Below are 23,061 nucleotides of genomic sequence, written 5' to 3'. Positions count from 1 at the left end.
TTCACTGTCTGTCTTATTACTCAGTGTCGGAATATACTATGGCAGCACAGAAGGTGATTACGAAATGCATACCCATGTACAGGTGGTCCTCGCTGGGGTCATCGAGCACCTGGCAACACAAATCAAAAATAAGGTCAACTGGCTAGAAGCAGATATATACATCCATTGCATTCTAGATGTGAGCGTCAGTAATGTCTTCTAGAGCACCAACTAGCGTAGAAACAAACAAATGCATAGAATTAATGGTGCACATGAATTGAAGGACCATCATTTGATATGAAAATGTACACATCCGCTGAGTGACCCCTTGTCCCACCCCCCACAACCTAGCCTTACTGGCTGATCTAGTCTGTATCCAGGTCATCACCCATCCCACCAGGTTATTCAGACTTACAAGACCAGCACTAAACCCTGCAATCCAGGGGACACCGATCTCACTTTCACCGCCCACCACCAATAACGCTTCTCAGTCTTTGCAGCTTAACAAGGCAGTGGTCATGATCATCACTATGGGTAAACCTGTCTATACCCAGTGTCACAAAGCGTAAAACATAACCCCTTATAAAACTGTAAGTGCACTAGCGCAGCACTACAGCACTGTCTGGTGCTTTAGAAAAACTCCTAAATATAAACGAATACAAAAGAAACAAACTGCATTTGATTGTACGCAAGAGGATATTTTAAAGTAAGAAAGAATCAATACAATGGATTCATGGACATGGGTAACCCTGGCACACCTTTAAGCATTTAATCGGTCATAAAAATTCTGTGTTCCTAAAATAAAAGCCTTCAAAATAAGACGTGTACAAAATTAGAGCATTGTTTGTTTATACAGGCCCTCAGCCACAATATGTATGTAAACTGCCAATTATAGACTGCAAATTTAAGGAATACAGTATTGGCCCTGAAAACGATACTTCCTTTGAGAACTAGCTGCTATAAACTGGTTACTATGGCGCTTTAGCTTTATTCTCCAACATGGCCCTTTCTACTGTCCTCATGACTATGCACCACATTGTCAGAGGTGCCTGAGCTTTCGCTGCTTCCATTTTTACCCAGCCGAATGAGGTCTAATGAGAGGGTAGGCTCCTGGTGCAGTGGTGCAATCTATTTCATGATGTTCCTGCTATTACTCCTCATACAGGAAATCCCACCTTGGAAAACAGCTATGCTCAAGTAGTATTTGATAAACTCCACCTATCGCCTATCTAGGGCAATAGATAAAACATCTCAGAAGGTTTGGTGAGAGAAGGAAATACTTGCCCATGAAAATTGTTTTGGTATGACCTCCCTTTAAACTTTTAAGGTGGAGGGACATTCACAGACAGGGAAGTGCCTATGGGACAAGTAAGAGTGGAGGAAACCAATGATAACATTATGTATGCCTGTCCAGAGATATGTGATTGCCTAACAAATGTCCTTCTACTAAATGTCTTACACACCAAAAGGGGTAAAAACGAAACATAAATGCACAGGTAAACCTATAAGTAAAGCTATCAATGTCCACACTCCATGTTGGTTGGGGTCCCTGCAATAGATCTGTGTTGGAAATCAGGACCAGTTTGCAGTGTCCCTCCACTTTTTGCCCCTTTGAGACCCCTGGATGCTGGTTTTCTGACTCTGAGAGTTTGCTGGGCTCTGGTCTGGGCAAGACGTGGGCCAGTGCCACATTGAAAACACCCAGTGAAAATACACACTTGCATTAGGTAGGGTACACCTATTAATGGCATGACCTATCCTATAAGTCCCTAGTACATAATAAGGCAGGGAGACTAAAACTCCCTCTAATTCTCTAGTGCATAATAGGGAATGGCAGTTTAGAGGCCAGCAGCCTGGTTTGCACTTGCATGAGTGACCTGCTGAGCGCATGAGGTCATTTTAAAAGCAGCCCTGTGTTGCAGCACTGCCTTTAAATGTAAAGTGCACCCAAACTCTACTTTGGTGGTAGAGCCCTTAAAAAGTGCTAAACTATAATATTTTGGCATTTCAGGCACCCCCAGGGTCCCCACTGGCATAACGAAGCTTGAGGAGGATTCCCTTCAAGGTACGTGGAGTGGCCCCCTCCGGGCTCAATTAGAAGCTCTCCGGCCAGAGTGTAATGCTGAGGGGGCCCCCTGGAGCTTAGGCCCCCCCGCATCATGGGGCTGTGGGGGCCTGTGTTATGCCCCTGAGGGTACCCACAGAACTCGTGCCCCCCGGGGCGGAACGCTCTCCCCCCCCTTGCTACACCACTGTCTGGAGCCATTATCAAGTAGAACCACGACCCTGACAAGTCGGAAGGAGGCTGAGTGTTTTTGACCATTATATGCTTACCTCGCCTGTCGGCAGGAACATACAGTTACTTTCCCAGCTTCTGTTTTTATACTGCACAGGGATCCGAGTCCATTTGTGGGGGGGAATCCCATGCTGTACTTTAAGAAAGAATTACAAGAATACACCTTTCCTGAAGTCCTTTAGTAACACCTGAAGACCACAATGGATCAGGTGGCTCCTATTCTGCAGAGGCTGTTCTTGTTTAAAGAACAGGCGGGGGTTCGCGGCTCCCATTAAATCTCTCTTTCAAAATCAGGTTAATAGGGTTTTGATTATTCATATTTTGCACAGATCTCATCCAGCTTGAACGTTTCCTTGGAAACAGATGCAGCGCCTACTCGATGTGAGATTCTCGGGATTCATAATTAATCTTTGAAGAACAAAGCAGCAAGCGTCTTTATTTGGCACTTACTGCAGAGATTTACAATAATTCTGATGCATAATCAAGATACCTGGATGCATGTTCCCTGGCTATGCATCAATCATTGTCTCGCCGCGCTTTCTAGCCTTCCCTGTACATGCTCCAAATGTAAAATCAGCAAGCGAGAAGGACAAGGAATCGCTGTGCAATAAAAAATTAGGTCAAGTCTCTGAGGGCTACAGAAGGGAGCCCTATCATTGTCTGGGAAAACACTATGGGTTTCATTTCCTTGCGTCATAGAAAGTCAACAGCACAAATGTCTGCACTTCAAGTGGAGGAGCAAAGTTCACATCACCATGACATGGTGCTGTGAAGATAAAGAAAAGACTACTCAGCAGCACAAATGTCTGCACTTCAGGTCCTGAGAATTGGCAAAGGTCAAGTGATGACAAGGTGCTGTGGAGATAAAGAAAATACTACAATGTGATGCAGGTTCTTGAGCTCAGAGTTCTCACCTGCTGGGGCTGTTACTTTTGTGTCCTTGAAAAAACATTCCTTTGCAGAGGTGAACCACCTACAAGCAATCATGGATGGACAAAGTATCCTTCTACGTAGGAAGACTCCACAGACATGTGATCCGATTGGTTTGCATGAGATTGGTCGCCTTTTGTAATGACAAGCAGGCTCAAAATGTGTTTTTAATAAAACTAGATTACCAAAAAGATTGTGATTGGGGTGAGAAATCTTTCGGTGCTTTCTTTAACTTTTAAATATTTGGGGGAGATAAACCCCTCATGGCAAATACAGAACTTGACAGGTAATCAGTAAATGTCTAATAATAAATGCAGGCATGTTAACATCCAAAAATATTGAAAGCAAAACTAAATAAAATTATAATACTAATATTATGGAGGCAGGATGATGCCCCGGTTACTTACCGGAAATCTTCATAACTCCGAGTCCTAGTCTTCCTTGCCACAATTACATATTGAGCGTAGGCCTCCAACAGAAACTCCCAAGTCAAAAGTTAGCATACTAGTCTTCCTAGCCACAGGATAGTTTCCCATCCCTCCCTGCCCTGTTGTGTATGGCTTCACTTTTTTTTGGTTGCGGCTTTGGTGACAGGAAGTGCTGTGGGTAGACTTCCTCTCTATAGGAGGAAGACGATGTCGGCCATATTACAGGGAAGGGAGGCTAGTCTGCTAACTTTTGGCTTGGGAGTTTCTGTGGGAGGTTAAAGCTCATTATCTAATTACTATGGCAAGGAAGACGGATTAGGAGGTAATGAAACAGAAAAGGCACACTGAATTTCATGCTAAAATAAGGCTGCAAATATTATTGGATGTGCAGCAAAGATGAAGAACGTACCTCAACCAGCTTCACCACATTGGGGTGGTCTAGCTTTTTCAAAATGGCAATCTCTTGGTATACCCGTTCTATTGGCCCTTTTGGTTGCGAGCATCCTTCCGGAACTGTTTTGGCACCTCGTGGAGGCGGTCGCCCTGAAACAGTAAAAACCAAATACCAATAACTTTTTTTATTATTATTTTTTATTAGCATTTTCAGTACGTTTAACAGAAATATGAATAACTTTGGAAGTGAAATGAGGAATTATCAAAGGCAAAGGAATTTAGGGACAGCTTCAACAGTGTCTGCTCCCTAGTGTGAGTCCATTAACAAAACATATTTCAAGGGCGATAACAATAACATCTACACTACATTGTGACTGTGAGCCCAGAGAGGGACTATTTACATTCTTTTTTCCATAGCACGGCACTCCGGGGGAGCTGGGACAGCAGATGGCCAAAAAACACGGGGTTTTCGGCCTCTTTGGAATCTGTGGAAGTTTAATTTGAGATTAAGCTGGGGAGAGGCAAATTCCAGAGAAAACAGAATGGAGGAAAATTCACATGAACCGCTTGAGCTTAGCCAATTGCATGCAGGAACTGCGCAAGGATTGCATGCATTCATGCCAAAGTAGCATTTTGTCTTTGGAGCGCCTCCGTTAATAGTCACTTTTCAGGACCTTGCATCTAACTTGAAACCACGTAGTGGTGCCACCTGAGACAGCAGCTTGCTTTGCCTTTTGTAAGTGCCTGGCCTGATTGTGTGGTAAGTGCATTTAGCGTTGCTTACATACCTTAAGCACCCACCAAAATAGAGGGTGACTGGAGGTGCTAATATATGTGGCACACAACAAAAATTATTCAGTACGTAGGCACACCTAAAATACGCAATCAAGAACTTAAAATAAACCACAGCAGTTTGCATTAAGCAGACTCTTCTTTAGCTTACAAAAAAAATGCAAATTTGCCATTTTATAATATTCCCCAAAATTTCAGAAACGCTGCTCAAAATGTATACAAGATTCTGCAAGCCACTCACCAGGGAGTTGCATTTGTAACAAACTCAAAGGAAAAATAGTGGGATACTTTCCCACACAATCCTAGGAAATGGCCATGAATTTTAGACCTCAAATTACAAATATTAAAGTATTTTGTTTCTTTTTTCGCAACAGTTTATTTTAATATCCATTTATATAACCATACACAACATAACAGAGCGGTAATCATGAAAATATGTGAATAATCAAAATAAGTTATTTTTCGTCTTCACCTGAAAAAGTCCACTTTTTAGGTTTTGCCTCGCCAAAGATGCGCTCTGCGCATCTTTTCGGCGCAGGCGAAAACCTGATGATAACTGTAGTGTGGCTTTGGTTCGGCCCTCGTCGTTGATTGGCTGGCTCCGTAAACGGAGCCTTGCCATTGGACGAGGGGCCTGTCCGTCAATGCCGGACCAGACACGGGGGCGTTCCCGACATTCTTTGGCTTTTGCCGACGTCACGGGACGCCGGGAACGCCCCCGTGTCTGGTCCGGCATTGCCGGCACTACTGCGTCTCTTCTCCTCCGTCGCCGGCCTCCAGTCTCCTCCTCCCCGATTGCATTGCCCCGTGACTGGCCGGCCGGCCAATCCTAGCGCGGCCGGCCGGAAGTGCCCGCCCCCCGCAGCCCGGGGAAGAAGGAGAGGAAGAAGGAGCCCGGGGAAGAAGGAGACGGCAAGCACTATGGCGGCGCCCGCGGGGAGACCGGAGAAGTGCCTCTCCAACCGTGAGATCCTCGGCAGTACCAGTAGAACTCTTTATTTTAGGTAAGTGCTAATACCTCTTGCCTGTTCCCGACCCCTGTGTGCCCGTACACGCCCCCCCCTCCCGCTGTCCGTGTGCCCCCCCCCCATCCATAATGCCGGCCGCGAGCTGGGCCCTGCCGGCGTATGCTGTTGCCGATAATGCACCGATGTACGTGTGTTGTGTCTATGCCACTGCTTGTTCTGTGTGCTCCCATGTGTGTGTGCATGTGATCTTCAGATTGCTCGGTGTGTACCTAGTGTGTCTGTGCTGCTTGTTCCCGCGTGTGTATCAGACCTGCTGCTCTGTCCGTGTGCCTCCCCCCCGCCCCCGCCGTAATGCCGGCCGCGAGCTGGGCCCTGCCGGCGTACGCTGTTGTTGTTCTGGTGCCGATAATGCACCGATGTCCGCTCCACTGCATATGTCAGCCCTGGTCGAGCGCTAAGAGGCCCTGGGGGGTTCACACCTCACATGGGCCTCGCAGCACTTGTGTGGTGATGCGAGGCCCAGGGGAGGGGCCTGCAGTGATGGTGACTCAGACAACAAACGAGGCCCCCCATAGCTGCAGCGACAGTGTGGCTGCTGCCCCCCCATGACCCTCCCCGCAGGGTGTTAATGGTCGCCCCCACCTCCCCACACAATCTACCTTGCCCTGAGGAGTGCGAGGCCGAGCCACATCGGGCCCACAAACAGTGCATAGGGGGGGGGGGCGGCAAGTGGGGCCCTCAGCATGGACAGAAACACGTGTGAAGCAGCTGGGGTCTGTGGCCCACTGAAGGGGCCCCATGTGGATAGGGTGAACGTGGGGCCCCGGGCAGCTGCTTCATTCAGTGGAGGACGCTAAGGGGGGCCAGCCCCGCCCCCTCGTTGCGCTCGCCATAGACCCATCCAAACTGGTTTAGACACTATGGTGTCCCAGAGGCCTCGAGTGCAGAAATTGACCGTCAATGTACTCTGCCCGCAAATGATATGATATTGCATCCCCTAAACCTTGAGACCCATCTAAAAGAGGCAAGGCTTGATGGTTTGGGGGGGACATCAGACCCCAAAGGCAACTGCGCCAAATCACGGCCCCAAACTCACCTCGCGCCGCAAGACTGAGTAAACTTTGTGGCACGACCAACGGACGGTGCCCGATGCCCCCAGAGGATGCCAGCTATGCCCGCAGGGGGTGACTGAGCACTGCAGGGGTCTGGGTAACACTGGTAGCGTCATCAGCGATGCCAGCCGTGCAGACAGGGGCACTGTGCAGGGTCTGGGGGGGTGGGGAGGGGGGGTGAGGGCAGCCCGGGCGATGGGCCCTTCTTTGGTAGGGGAGGGGCCGATGTGGATTGTGTCTGTGCCGCTCTGGCGCCGCCGCCGGCCCAGTGGGGGCTCGAGCGGCCTCTATTGCCTCCTTTTTACCACGGGGGGGGTCATTCTCGGTCTCTCCCTGGACCGCCCATTAATGGATGCAGCGTGGGCAGGGGGCCTCAAACTCAGGAAAGTCAAGAAATCTTGCCTCTCTTAGACACCCCCCTTCTCTTCTTTTCATAATACTTCAAGCACCGAAGCCGTGTTTTGCGTAAAGGCGCAGGGCGCAAATGTGGGCCACTTTTATTAAGGGTGTCTGGTATCCAATACAACCCGGATTGAAAGTTGGAAAGATCTGCATACTCTGCTAAGAGAGAACATGAAAGTACATTTACAGACTCGGGCTGCTATTGGCCAAACACAGGGTTAGGATGGGAGAGAAATCCGTCATTGCGCCGGCAGCAAACACTGGTGCGCGCATGGAAGACTGGGCCATGCTGAAGTCATGCATGCAATGCATCCATGTACACTATTGTGCGCGCATTCTTCAGTGGTCCATGCTGAAGGCATGCATCCATGTGCACTGGTGCGCACACATGTCACTGGGCCATGCTGAAGGCATGCATCCATGTGCACTGGTGCGCGCGCATGCTTCAGTGGGGCATGGTGAATGCATGCATCCATGTACACTGGTGAGCACGCATGCGTCACTGGGCCATGCTGAAGGCATGCATCCATGTGCACTAGTGCGCACGCATGCGTCACTGGGCCATGCTAAAGCCATCCATCCATGTACACTGGTGCGCGCGCATGCTTCAGTGGGCCATAGTGAATGCATACATCCATGTACACTGGTGAGCACGCATGCGTCACTGGGCCATGCTGAAGGCATGCATCCATGTGCATTGGTGCGCACGCATGCGTCACTGGGCCATGCTAAAGGCATGCATCCATGTAGACTGGTGCGGGCGCACACGCCTCGGTGCATTGCTGAAATTATGCATCCATGTACACTGGTGAGCAGGCATGCGTCACTGGGCCCTGCATCCATGTACACTGGTGCGGGCGCATGCTGAAAACATCCCTGTGTAAATGGCGTGGTTATCTTATGTGGGATCGACTTTGTTGCACGTCATTCTGGCCAAACACGCCCCCGAATCGCCTCTCCATCGCCTCGCCTTCCTGCTCATCCGGCCCCTTTGTGCACGTCATTCTGGCCAAACACGCCCCCGAATGGCCTCACCATCGCTTCGCCTTCCTGCTTATCCGGCCCCTTGTGCACGTCATTCTGGCCAAACACGCCCCCTGAGATCCTCGGCAGTACCAGTAGAACTCCTTATTTTAGGTAAGTGCTAATACCTCTTGCCTGTTCCCGCCCCCTGTGTGCCCGTTCACGCCCCCCCCCTCCCGCTGTCCGTGTGCCCCCCCGCCCCACCCGTAATGCCGGCCGCGAGCTGGGCCCTGCCGGCGGTCGCTGTTGTTGTGCTGGTGCCGATAATGCACCGATGTCCGCTCCACTGTACAGCCTCCCCGTGACTCTCGGCCTCCCCGTGACTCTCGGCCTCCCCGTGACTCTTGGCCTCGTTGACCGAGCTGTCGCACAGTTTACCTTGGGCAAATGTGGCGTGCTGCACTCCGGATCCGGTAACATCCCCCAGTGCGAACAGTTGCTCTGGCGTGAGTGACTGCGAGGGGAGGTCTGAGGCCTGAGGGTATAGCGTGTCACTGTCACTGTTGTGTGCACCAGAGAGTGTGCGTGTATATGTACTGCTGTTCTGTGTGCACCTAGTGTATCTGTGCTTCTATTCTATGTGCACCTAGTGCAGGTTTGTGCTGTTACTTGTTCTGTGTGTACCTAATGTCTGTGTGTATGTGTTGTTACTGCTTGGTCTGTGTGCACCTAGTATGTGTGTGTCTGTGTACCTTGTGTGCGCTGCTTAATTTATTTTGGGGGGGGGGGCGTCTGTGCTGCTGCTTGTTCTTTGAGTGCAAAGTATGTGTACCTGGCTACTACTTCTTGTGTGTGTACATAGTGTACCAAGTCACAGTGTATGTTTGTGTGTGTTCTGCTGCTGCTTGTTCTTTGTGTACCTAGAATGTATCTCTTACTTGTTCTATGTGCACCTACTGCGTGTGTGTGCCTGTACTTATGATTGTTCTATATATGTATATACTGTGCGTGTGTTGTGTCTATGCCACTGCTTGTTCTGTGTGCTCCCATGTGTGTGTGCATGTGATCTTCAGATTGCTCGGTGTGTACCTAGTGTGTCTGTGCTGCTTGTTCTCGCGTGTGTATCAGACCTGCTGCTCGTTCTTGTGTGCCTAGTGTGTGTGCCTCTGCTTGTTCTTGTGTGCCTACTGAGTGTGCTGCTGCTTTTTCTGTTAGTAACTAGTGCATGCCTCGGTGTGCGTGCTGCTCCTTGTTCTGTGTGTGTACCTCTAGAGCATGATTGACCTGCTGAATGTGATGCTCGTAGGTCTGTTTGCCTATAAGGCATGCACTCCGTGACCGCATTGTTTCTAGGAGCTTTATAGCTCGAGAGAACTGCGGTTGCATTGTTATGCAGTGTGCATAATCTACAGTATAAGCCCCAGGGAGGGGAACACGGAGACGAAGGTCCAGGCGACCTTATCATGGTAGAAGTGGCATCGTGTCTTCTAACAGGGCTTGGGATGTGTTCTGGGGTCAATGCAAGGGAGAGCCAGAATGAGGCTTGAACGGGACTTCCAAAACACGCAGGACTTTCGAAAATTAGAGGAAGCCCCAATGCGAGGGTAACAATCCATAACACTAGAGGATGCAAAAGGAAAAAGAATACCATGCTTACATATGGGGCTTAGGGAGTGTAATAAGCAGGGAAACTAGAGTAATGCAACAGGTTTAAAAGGGTAGCACCAATTTAAGTGGCACGGTTGACTTAATTATGTGGTAGGACAAAGCAAATTAGGTGCGAAATGAGGCACATTTTTAAACATTAATAGTTTACTATTTTTACACCTGTAAACACTGTATGGTCAGAAGCTTCGCCTCATTAATATGCGTTTAACATCTCAGTACAGCTATCAGCAATTGAAAGTGGACCTGTCTCTGAGTGACACAAGCCTGCCACTGCGCAACCTGTGGTGGCGTTTTTAGGTTTTGCCTGCAAGTGCGCACGTAGTGCGCATGCGCAGAAAAACCGTATGAGTATAATGTGGGATCGATGACCCCCCCGGCTCCCATTGGCTAGCTCCATAAATGGAGGCTAGCCATTGGAAGCCGGATCTGTCCGTCAAGGCCGGACCAGATTCGGGGGCGTTCCCGCGTTTTCTTCCCTGGGCCCTGCTATTGTAAATGACAATGCCATTTATTTATGTTAAAAAAAGAAAAAAAATAATAATGTCAAGAGCAATGCCAATAGCTCTAACTTTAACAAAGGCAAAACCATTGCATTGTAAATGCTTGTTGTAGTTTGGGATCAGCTGGGCTGGTAATAGCGGCTCAGGTGCAAATGTTTTTTGGTGCCCAAATCAGAATTTCAACGTGCATGACAATTTTTCAAAGAGCAGGTGATTTTTCTACTCACAAACTGTGCCACACCTGGTGAAATTTGAGACGGAAAGACCACACTGTTCCCAGTTCTGCGGCTCAGAAAGAGAAAACGCGGTACCACCTACTGCAATCTTAAGAACTCTGTACGGGCAGGGAATATCACTCCTGGGAAAAACTTGGACGGTATTATTGCACTGTGCTTTCACAAAAAGTAGAACAAGGGAATTGGGGCCAGATGCACAACAAGATTTTGCATGCGCATGCAAAATCTGATAGGGCCATGTACAAACACTATTTTGCGAGTCGCAAAAAACTCGTAGCCCTATGTATGAATGTTTTGCGACTGCAATTGTGGTCACGAAACACTCACAATTTACCTCCCTCTTCAAGAAGGTGATAATGCAGTCGCAAATGGGAACCTTTACAAATGCAGGGGAAAATATTTTTTAGGGGAAGGCAGTGGTCCCAGGGACCACTACCTGCCCATAAAAAATTAAACGAACATTTTTCATTTTGTTTTCTTGAATGCATCCTGTTTTCCTTTAATGAAAACGGGCTGCATTAAAAAAAACTGCTTTATTTAAAAGCAGTCCCAGACATGGAGGCTGCTGAGCCCAGCAGGCCACCGTACCTGGGAGGGCCAGCCATTCCCAATAGGGTCGCAAATAGTGAGTGCCTCATTAATATCCATGAGACTCGCATTTTGCGACCCCATTGGGAATCGCAATCATTGTCTCAGACACTGTTGTACATTGTAAATTGCAACTTGCAATTGACTGCAAATTGCGAGTCGCAATTTACAATGGTCTTACATCTGGCCCTTGGTGAATATTTTACATCTAGTGATCGCATCATGGTTCGATGACTTATTGCATTACATTTGTAAAGAAACCACTTGAAACGTATTTACCAACTGACCTCTTCTAGGGCGTTGACTCAGTAACACAAACGAATTCAGAGAAATGAAACCAGAAGTTGAGAAATTAGGCAAGGATAGGGTGCCCTGTAAACTTGAAAAGAACAGTGGAAGAAGGGGGCGTGGCTTGGACGCCGATCGGGATGGCGGCGTGAGCTCGCAGCTCCGCGCGGAATCCCGCTAATTCTCCTGTTTTTCGGGACCCTAGGCGACCCGGAGACGACGTTCCTGCCCTCTGAAGTGTACGGGGACAGCTGGTCGTACTCGGAGAGTCGCTGGGGGACTGCTGGCCCCGAGGAGATCGAGGAAGAGGCGGCCGAGGTGTAGTCCGGGGTGTGAGGAAAATGGCGGCGGGGAGGTCGGACGGTCCCGAACTTCAGCCCTGAGCCCGCCTGTCGCCAAGCAGAGAGGGACCCTGCACCCGACCGCCCGACGCACTGGGACTGGTGGCGCGATGCCCTGAGACCGGGGGACGTTGCCCGATTCACCCAGGAGATCAGGGGTTCTCGTCGGCCACCGCCCTAAGACTCATCCTCCCCCCACAGGCCCGGTGGGGGTGACGGAACGGAGCTCGTCCGCCTGGTCATTGCTCCTGAGACCATTGGCGGGGATATAGCACTGCCCGGTGCCCGGTGGCCGGCACGGACCCACGGGTGTACCCGTAGTACGGGTGGCCGGACTTGTGACGCAGCGCCCTGATATGGCGGCGATCGGAGGGCCGATGCCCGGGAGCCGCGAGGGGGACTCGGCGACATCGACCCGGCCGAGTGAGAGTCCCTCCCCGGAGCTTGATCAGGAACAGCGGCTGAACCGGCGCTTGGATGCCATCCTTGAGGCGATCACCTCCACTAAGGAGGCATTGCACAATGACATTGCCCAAGTGGCCACGGGCCTGGGGCTGCTACGCGCGGATCACGCGAAGCTGGCGGATCGGGTCAAGGATCATGACCAACTGTTGCTGGACCTGAAGCCATCGGTGGTGACCGCGGAGCACAGGATCACGGACATTTTGGCCCGACTGGACACTCTAGAGCGGAGGGCGGAGGATGCCGAAGGCCGCAATAGGCGGAACAACGTGCGGGTCGTAGGCCTGCCGGAACGGATTGAGGGGGAGGATGCGGTGGCCTACATGGAGAACTGGTTCCGCACTGTGGTGGCGCCGGAGGGGCTTACTCCATTTTTCACTCTGGAGCGAGCTCACCGGGTGCCCGCTCGCCCGCCGGGGCTTGGCCGCCCCCCCCGACCGATGGTGGTGCGGCTCCTCCACTATAAGGACCGAGACCTCCTCATCCAGCGGGCCAGGATGTCGGGCCCTTATGAGATGGAGAACAGCAAGGTAACGATCTTTCCGGATTATACGCAGGCGGTCCAGAAGGACAGGGCATCGTTCCTTGCTGTGAAGAAGGAGCTCAGGGAGGAAGGCATCCAATACTCCTTGCTCTACCCGGCCAAGCTGCGGATTATCATGGATGGCACCACACACTTTTTCCAGACTCCGGACGAAGTCTGGCAATGGCTTGAGTCGTACAGAGCGGGGACAGACAGGACGCACCAAAGTCGGCGAGACCAGCCCAAGCAGCCCCGGGTGCGGCAGTCACAACGCATCAGGTCCCGCAACAGGCGCCAGCGGGAGAAACGGGAGGCTCAAATGGCGGCGAGAAGAGGGACGCACTCGCGGCGACGGCGGCCATTACAGGGTCGCAACAGAACAGTGAACGGGCCGAAACGGACTCGGGAGGAGAAGGCAGCAGAACAGGAGAGGAACTTTCGGAGGCGGAGAGCCAGAAGGGGCCGAAAGTGACCCCACAGACTTCGGACGATATTTTTTGCGGCTGAGATAGACTTGGGGCTAAACCGGGACTTCATGGTAGGGTGATATCCTGTTGCTGGAGGGCGGGTTGCCGGGTGGGGGAGCTGAGTGTTTCGGAGGGGATGAAGGGCGGGACGCGGGCTCCGCTAGCTGGGGTCGGCGGCGACTCACCCCCCCTAGGCCCTTAAGGTCGACTGTGGTGGAGACCACAGGGTAAGTGTGCGAGAAGTTGGATCAAGGTTTGGATGGGGGCGGCCATTGGGTTCGTGTGCTCTGTCCTGGGGAGTGGGGTTTGGGGAATGTTTCAGTTTTGGGATTGTTTGGGGGGGGGCAACTGCATAGGGGGGGTCATGGACCGTTGCGGTTTGATTCGGACTGTACGGAATTGGAATGGGGACATTACCTAATTTGAAATGCCTAACGTGGAATGTCCGGGGGCTGCGGACTATGGTGAAACGTCACAAAGTACATGCATACCTGGTACGAAGGGGGGTTCAGATAGCTATGCTCCAGGAGACTCATCTCACCAAAAAAGAGTGCGCTGCCTTGCAGAAAAGATGGCGGGGCCAGGTTTTTGGCACCACTTACTCAGCGTATGCCAGGGGGGTCTTGATCTGGGTGAGGGCGGGGATACCCTTTCAAGTGCTGAATCAGGTAATAGATCCGGATGGCAGGTTTGTAGCGGTGGAGGGGAGATTGTATGGACGGGATGTGGTTTTCTGTTGTGTTTATGCACCGAACACTGACCAAGGCCGATACTTTGATAGCCTCTCAGGGTCCTTGGCCTCTTTCCTGGCGGGTCCGATAGTGCTAGGGGGGGACTTTAACTCGATTACGGATGTGGCTCTGGATAGGTCCCATCCCCCCTAGTAGACTCTCCTGTGCGCAGGCTGGCCGCGCACAGGAAGGACTGGCAAGAACGATGGGGGTTGCTGGATGTCTGGAGGGAGAGGCACAGGGGAACCAGGGATTACTCCTTTTATTCCGCTCTCCATGATTTACATGTCAGGATCGATTCGGTGCTTTGCGGGAGCTCCCTAGCCCCATTGATTACCCACGCTGAGTACCTTGCTAGGACTATATCCGATCATAACCCCCTGTTGGTGCATATTCAGTGGCAGAGGGAGCGCTCAGTTATACCAACATGGCGGCTTCGGCCGGAGACGCTAGAGGATTCTGTGTTCGACGATGCGGTCCGGCAGGGCATTGATAGTTATTTCGGTGTGAATGAAGGAACGGCGACGAGTAGGTCTACTGAATGGGATGCGATGAAAGTGGTGGTGAGAGGGGTGTGCCTGGGCAGGTTCTCGAACGCTCGAACGACTGTGCTGAATGACTTAATGAAAGCGGAGGAAACTTTGAGGGACTTGGAGCGCCGCAGGCCAACTAGGCCAGGTCTACAGGCCCGGTTATTGGAGGCGAAGGAAGTGGTAGCTGCGGAGACGGAACGCTTGAGATGTTACGACTATAGGCAGTACATTATCAGGGCACACGCAGAAAGGGACAAGGTGGGTACCCTCTTAGCCAGACTAGCTAGCCCGGAACTTAGGGGTTGCCCGATCCTCAGCATTACTAATGCGCAGGGAGAGATGGTGTACTCCCAGGCAGCTGTATTGGACCGCTTCAGGGGATATTATGAGGACTTGTACCGGAGTCAGTTGGGAGTGGGGGTTCAGGACATCGTGGAGTACCTGGGGGAGAGGCCGCTTCCGGTCCTGGATGAGGACGACGCGAAGGACCTGGGTAGCCCGATCACACTCACGGAAATTCGAGTGGCTATCAAACATATGGCCCGTAACAAGACGCCCGGGGTGGACGGACTGCCAATCGAGTTCTATCAGCACTACGTGGACGCTCTGGCGCCCAGGCTGCTGGTGGTGTACACGGAGGCCTTCGAGAAGGGAGCATTGCCTGGCTCCATGCGGGAGGCCTTGATAGTACCACTTCTCAAGCCTGGCCGGGATCCCGCGGACGTGAGGTCTTACCGCCCGCTGTCCATGCTGACGGTGGACTATAAGATCCTGAGTCGCATCCTAGCCTCTAGACTGGCCCCGCACATGACGGGCCTGGTGCACAGGGATCAGGCCGGGTTTATACCCACGAGGAGCACGGCGACGAATATCCGCCGCCTGGTGGGAATAATGGACGCCATCTTGGATGGGGAGGGAGCGCCGGCGGTTCTGTCCGTGGATATCGAGAAGGCCTTCGATAGTTTGGAATGGCCTTTCTTGGATGGAGTGCTGGAGCGGTTTGGCATGGGCGACGGGTTGCGAAGGTGGACGAGAGTCTTGTATAACTCGGCGACGGCGAGAGTTCGATTGGGCGGCTTGGTATCTGCCGTGTACCCGGTGGGCAGGGGAACACGACAGGGATGCTCTCTCTCCCCTCTGTTGTTTGCCCTGGCGATGGAACCCTTGGCGGTCCATGCGAGGTCAGGCGACCGATACGCGGGAATAGCGAGTGATGGGCAATGGCATTATATATCGCTCTATGCGGATGACCTGCTTCTGTACCTAGCTGACACCTCGGGGGCACTGGTTGGAGCGATGGATCTGCTATCCGAGTTCGGCCGGCTGTCGGGCCTCAAGGTCAACTGGGCAAAGACCTGCGTGTTTCCGCTGAGAGCGGGATCGCCAGCCCCTAGCAGCGACTTGGGTGTGGCATGGGAACCCTCTTGCATCACCTACTTGGGTGTCCGCATTTACCACTCGGCTGCTGACCTTTTGGAGGGTAACATTGGCCGTTGTGTCCGGTCACTGCGAGGTAGCTTGTCTTTCTGGTCGACCCTCCCGCTGACAGTCCTGGGCAGGATAGCATTGTTGAAAATGGTGGCGCTCCCCCGCTTCCTTTATTATTTCCGAACGCTACCTGTCTGGATTCCCCAGGGGGTGTTTAGGGAACTGCGGTCAATGATTACTGGCTTTCTGTGGGGGCACGGCCGTCGCAGAATAGCCCTGAGCACGTTACTTCGCCCCAAGTTGGAGGGGGGCATGGCCGTGCCCGACCTTGAGCTGTATTACTTAGCGGCCCAGTTGCAGGTCCTTACGCAGAACGTAGCCAGGGTGTTCCGGGGGCCGGAGGAAGACCGGGGTCGGGGGATACAGCGCCACGTGCTGTCATACATCATCATGCAGCAACGGCTCGAGTTACGGGCCCTCACCATGGAGGAGCGGACGCTCCGGCTGTGCTGGCAGAGGAGCCTTCGGAGGGCAAGGGCACCGCGGCCTTATGCCCCGGAGATCCCGATCGGGATGTTGACGGCTTTGCCGCACGGAGGAGATTGGTCCCCGTTGTTGGATTGGGAGGAAGCGGGGTTGCAGGTGGTGGGTGACTTGTACATAGATGGGGTGTTGGCGCCGTTCGACGTGCTCCGGGACCAGTTCGGACTGCCTGAGGGGGGCTTCCTCCTACACGCGGCTGTAGTAGCTGCCATGCAAAAGCACTGGAAAGAGGGGCTCCTGGAACCCGCGACGACTATGGCGTGCCAATATGTGGTGATGGCGGCTGGTACATTCAAAGCTGTGACGTGCCTCCATAATAGGATGCTGAACGAAGGGCTGGAACCACTCCATGGGCTCAAAGCTAAATGGGAAGGGAGCGTTGGCCGGCCCATACCGGATACGGCATGGGGCCATATCCTGCGACGCACGTGGAAGGGCACCAGGAACGCGCGCTTTCAGCAGGTCCATTTCTATGTGCTCCATAGGGCCTATTTAACTCCAGAGAAGCTACAGCGGCACTTTCGGGTACCGGATGCCTGTTGCCCCCGGTGTTCGTCCCTCGGGGCGGACATGGACCACTTGTTTTGGGGATGTCCACAACTGGGAACCTATTGGGCGGAGGTAGGGGAACTCCTGAATGAAGTGACTGACAGGGAGGTAGAATTCGACATGGCGGCGTGTCTATTGCTCTGGTTCCCGCATACTAAGCACACCAAGGTGACAAGTAAATTCATAGATCTGGGTCTGATATTGGCTCAAAGGGAAATATCGTGGCACTGGAAGGCCAGGGGAGGTCCCTCACTGCGTAGATGGAAGAATGAGTTGCTGCGATGGTCTGACTGCGAGAGCGTGCTCCGGATGAAGCAAGCAGTGAAGTTGGGGAATGAGAAGGCTCTGGATGCGGCGCGTGCATGGGAGTTAGTGGTACAGGCTCTGCGTGATGCTTTGGTTGAGGATGAGGACGGCGAGGACTAAGCCGCTGGACGCCGCGGGGCGAACACAGAAGTATGCAACTACGCACTGTAGTGGAACCATCCAGTTCAACAGGGCGAAGCACACACCTTAGCAGTTGCCAGGGGGGGGGGGCCTTGGGGGGGTTAGTTGTAGGGGGGTTTGGGGAGGGCCGGAAGCCATTGGAGGGTTGCTGGTTGAGGCCTTGGAACTACTGGGACAGGGGGTACTGAGTGGCGGGTGGACTGATTGGGTGGGACGGCCTGGCATGAAGGCCCGAATAGCCTAGAGCAGGCCCCGACAGGGGCAATTACGTTGATTTCCACGGAGATGGCTGACGGGAATGTTGTTGCGGGTGGGGGGGTAAAAGCAGATACGTAAAACGACCTTCCGCCAGGGTCCCAATGGGACGTACACTGTGCTGTGTTCCTCTCGAGCGATTTGATACGCCGCCCGGCCTCCGGGATGCGGGCTGAATGGCTGTGTACAACTGTGAACTGTCATTGGATGGGGGAGCCCACAAGTGCACTGGCTGTTTAATTTTATCCTGTGGTTTATAACTCTGCAATAAAAATATAATTTAAAAAAAAAGAACAGTGGAAGAAACACAATATCTGATCTGGCAGTCGGGGCAGAGGAGGAAATTACAAAGAACCCGTCCATGACGTACCAGTACCTTACATAGTAAAACAGACACTGGCAGCATGTAGAGGAAATGTTCCGCCTTAGTTGGTTCAGTCTGAGGCCCCCACTCCCGCAATGAAACGTGTAAAAAGGTCAACCATTCTTTTGCACAATAGCACAACAATGAATTCTGTAATCCAAATTTTGCAAATGTGGAAGTGTGCATCAATTCAAAGTTTTCTTTTTAACTGTGTATGCATTTGGCTTGTTTGTTATTCTTATGGGACTAGGCACTCTGTAACTTTGCTGGCCTTCCTCAAACACCATACTGCCCCCTATTTCTCCTGCCTCTCTTCCTTCCCATGTTATTCTTGCATCTCTAGTTCAACTCTCCATTTTCGTTTCCTTTCCACTGTTGTAGTGTCCCCCCCCCACACCCCCATTCGCTATCACCTTCATTTTGGCGAGAGAAACATGATTTAAAGGCAATTTAATTCAGTGAGAAGGAACGGTGTTAGTAAAATGCTGTTCCTCTGCTTACAAGAAAGAAAGAATCCCTATTTGTAGATAAAAATCACTTTCAATGTGATCTGCTAAGTGTGTATGCTTTTCTTTCTCAAAAAACCTTTGTATTTTTTAGCATCTGGGATCTTTTGTTTCAATGATTGCTAAAATACAATACAAGACAATGTTAAAATAGCAGCATGTGCCGCATAAAGCTGCATAAGTTGCCTTTTCTTTCTGTATAATTTAGTCGGCTCTGCCTCATAATTTGGTCCACCAGAGCGCGTCTATGGATGAGCATTGCGTGATCTCAACAGGCCGTGTTTGCCACATACACTCCGTTAGGATGCAACAACCAGGACAGTAAAGCTGGTATCCATGCTCAACAACCTTACGACCGAGGTTCTTTTCCCAAGGACTCAAGGTTTCCTGTCAATGCTTGATGGAGCAGCCAGAACAGTAAAACTGGTATGCATAGCCAAGATCCTTACAACCGGGGTTCTTTTCCCAAGAACTCACGGAATTCGGTCATCTAACTTTGTGACCCCAACAAGGAAGCTCTACTCACAGGGGGTCTCATTCCAGCAGGCGCACCCACCGGACCAGACGCTAACACGCAGCTCCTACCCCTGGGTTGGCAACGCTGTTGGTCTCGCCGCCATTGTCATCCAGGAGCGGCTGGAGACTACAGCTCCCAGCGGGCTTTGCGTGGACTTCCTGTGTCCCGCTGTCTTCGCGCCCGGAGGCGCTACTAAGCACAGCACACTCCTCCGCGTCGCGGGACGCGCGCGGGCGTCGCCGGGCGGAGCCCGGGCAGAGGGCGGGCCGTCTAAGGCCGTCCAAGGACGACCAGGGACGGGACGGGCCACGTCCCTTTCATCATGGGTAAGCGAAAACTGGCTACATCGGCGGCAGGCGAGGCTAATGCGAAGGTGCCTAAATACACTACCAGCATAATCACTTACTTAACATCTAAGGTGGGAGAATTATCCACGCAGATCGCTGAGTCAGAGCGTGAGCTGGGGCTTGCTTCCAGCCCTGGGGCTGCCAATTCATCCAATGTATCTGCTTCTACATTAAACTGTATCCCGTTGGAGCCCCGGGTCATTATTGAGTCATGTAGACCTACTTTGCCACAATCCGCTACAGTTCTTCCGTTCCCGGCTTTGTCCGAAACTGTGATACCAACACTTCCCATGAGCACGGGGGGTGCTGAAAGGTTGGCAGTTAGCCAGTCTGGTTCTCAACAGCCAATTTATGTAACGGAGGAATGTATTTCGGTCCTACTAGAAAAACTGTTCACAGAAAGACTGGAATCCGCTCTGATCCAGATTGCTTCTGATATTAACGAGACTTTGAAGGATTGTGTAAAGAACCTTATGGCAAAATGTGACCGCATTAATGATGCTCTCATTTCTCGGGCTCCCCCCCCCCCTGTATATCCACATCATCTCTTCCTACAGTTGTGCAGGTGTCTGCTCCTAAGGGTGGGGGTCAACCCACATTTAGGTTGGCTAGCCCCCCTATAGTTACCATTGATAACCCTGTACACAAAAAAGGGAAAGTGGATAATGGAATATACATCCCCTCAACGGAGGCTGCCCCCCAGGTAATCACCCCTGCAAACCCAAGAAGCCAGCAGGGGGCTGTGGTAAGAAGGGTACCCCTAATAAACTTACCGCCGGATGCAACACCCTTTGTCGCAATTCTAGTAAACGTGCCAAAACTCAAAGAGGGGGAGGTGGAACAACATGATACCCTTCTTAGGCATGTAAAAAAATGGTGTAATGCTAATTGCACAGGAGATAGTAACATTGCTGACAATATTCTGACAAGTAGAAGGGTTAACTGGGTGGGCACAAGTAAGAAAAAGGCACTGGGAGACTGTGTCATTGTTAATTTCAAATCCAGAAATGTCGCTATTCGACTCTTTTGGGACGATTCCCCTTTGGACCCTGCAAGTAAAGGTGTCCGGGCCATGCCTCTTGGCTTTTTTTATCCTCGAGTTCATAGTTTGAGTGGTGTGGAGAATAACATGACATACCCTAATGAAAAATCTTGGGCCGAGGATAAACTCATTTCATCTGTGGTGACTAATGATTGGGTCACTAAGCCAACTAAGGGAAACGGTTTACTTAATGTTGAAAGGAGTTTTCCTACAAACGATTTATTGTTGTCAAATAGGTTTGCGGCCCTTACTGATAGAATAGATACTGAATGACTAGTGCCCGTACATGAAAACCCGACTGCCCCATGTTTAGGTACTGCAGAGGCCAACACATCCGAGGCCTTGGCCCAAACTGTTATAAACGTCCCATTATTAGTGGGCGAAGGGCATATCAGGTTATTATCATGGAATATTGCGGGCCTACGGGCAAAGCAGGATGACCCTATTTGGTTACAACAACTGAAGGAGCATGACATAGTTGCCTTGCAAGAAACCTGGTCACAAGATAAGGGGTTCTGGCTAGATGGTTACATCTCTTTTTTTGTTGATGCGCAGAGCTCCATGGCGGGAAGGGATAGAGGGGGCCAGTTATTTCTTGTTTCAATTAAATTGGCAGGGAAGGTCAGAGAAATACCCAGTTCATCTCCTTTTTTCCAGTTGGTGGAAATTTGTCTGCCGGACAGAAACAAGTTTGTGTTCATAAACTGTTATAACTCAACCCAAGGGGGGGCCCCCAATGCTGTTTTAGATGGCTTATCGGCCTTTTTAATGAAGTATATGTCAAATCAAACCACTTTTGTTCAGCTAATTATGATGGGTGATTTTAATGTTCATTTATGTAAGTTTCACTGCCAGATTGTAGATGATACCGGCCCAGATAACACATCATTGCCTCACTTTGAACATAGCCCCAAGGACGTGGCAATGGAAAACCTGTTATCATCCAATGATTTATATGAGCCAGGGTTTGAAGACCAAACAAATCGAGTGGCCACGTATAACGCGAGGGGCAGCGAATCAATCATTGATTATTTCTTTATGTCCCCGGGGCTTTTACGTTATGTTTTGTTTTCCAATGCTTTTGTAAGTGGGTACAGTGACCACAATCCGGTGCTGCTGGTTCTGGACACTCTCTCTGGTTTATGTAAAGGGGAACAAATGGCTACTTCTACAAGGGACGTTAGGAGTAGTGACCAGGGAAGACGCCTCAAATGGTGCAAGGTCTGTCCGGAGGACTTTCATGTTCAGATTGAGCAACATATGGCAGTTGAAATTGAGAAATGTCGGGATGGAGAGAGTAGGGGGGGGATGTTGTTGGTGCCTTTGAAGCTATCTGTGCAAGGATAGAAAAAGAGCTTACAGCAAAACCGAGGAGGGGCCCAGCCCCAGTGTTTAGGTGGTTTGACCACACTTGCTCGAAGGCTCACTCGGCCCTGTTGAGGGCACTCAAACAATCGCCCAAAAATAGGTCTTTGGTGGCCCAGTTGAGAAGAGAATATGCAATGGCGGTTAAATCACGGAAAAAAGCCATTAAAGATGAAGCCTGGGATTCTTTAATGGACTCCACAACTCTCAAACAAAGCTCCAAATTTTGGGCCATAATTAATAATCCTTTGTTTGCTAATACCAATAACTCGGATCTTGATATAAATATCCCTGAAGCAGACTGGATAAACCATTTTTCCCATATATATGGCTCAAATGAAACAGTTGAGGCTTTTGCAATACCATACTCCCTATCCTACCCTACCAAGCTAACTTTCAGCAAACTAGAAGTAGAGTTGGCAATTCTGGGCTCTGCTGCCAACAAAGCTCCGGGCCCGGATGGGGTACCACTGGACCTCTACAAATGCAAACCTGAGCTGTGGGCAGAGATCCTGGCTAATGTTTTTAATTGTGTTCATGAGGGGGGCTTGCCAAAAACCTGGGCATGTTCAATTATAGTACCCATTTTTAAAAAGGGCCAAAGAAGTGACCCCAAGTGTTTTCGTCCAATTTCTTTATTGGATTCTTCGATGAAGATATTGGGCAAGGTCCTGTTAGCTAGAATTAATACCTGATCCCTAGATAATGACATTCTAGCAGACACCCAGTATGGGTTTCGTGCAGGCAGAGGGACAGAGGACCAATGCCTAAATCTCCATCTGATAATCTCGAAATACACTACTGCTAAGAAGGGTTCAATTTTTGTTGCGTTTATGGACCTGTCCACGGCTTTTGATTTAGTTAATAGAGCTCGGCTGTGGACCATGCTGTTAAAATTGGGACTGGATCCACCCCTTGTATATTTTTTGGCAGAACTACACAAGGATTTAAAAGCTTCTATTAGGATGGACCAAGAGGGGAATTGTACAGCCTGGTTCAAATCGAGCAGGGGGGTGCGGCAGGGCTGCATTCTTGCTCCCATGCTGTTCACCCTTTATATAAATTCACTTGAGAAAACTCTTTTAAATGCCACCTTGG

The 23,061-nt window shown here is 50.9% G+C and overlaps 1 protein-coding gene across 4 annotated transcripts in view; it reads right to left on the bottom strand.

Moving 5' to 3' along the window:
- CAMKK2 (calcium/calmodulin dependent protein kinase kinase 2) overlaps positions 1-23,061 on the bottom strand; it is a 360,738-nt gene that overhangs the window by 95,542 nt on the left and 242,135 nt on the right. For all 4 annotated transcript variants that reach the window (XM_086943001.1, XM_086943002.1, XM_086943004.1 and 1 more), the window contains exons 6-7: positions 4,043-4,176; positions 73-109 (exon numbers count right to left, since the gene is read on the bottom strand). In XM_086943001.1, coding sequence (XP_086799127.1) covers positions 73-109; positions 4,043-4,176 — 171 coding nt within the window. The remainder of the gene's footprint in view (positions 1-72; positions 110-4,042; positions 4,177-23,061) is intronic.

Source organism: Lissotriton vulgaris, chromosome 11 (genome assembly GCF_964263255.1).
Source record: "Lissotriton vulgaris chromosome 11, aLisVul1.2, whole genome shotgun sequence".
Lineage (NCBI taxonomy): Eukaryota > Metazoa > Chordata > Amphibia > Caudata > Salamandridae > Lissotriton > Lissotriton vulgaris.
The sequence above is the reverse complement of the archived record's forward strand: the minus strand, read 5'-3'. Positions and strand labels throughout refer to the sequence as shown.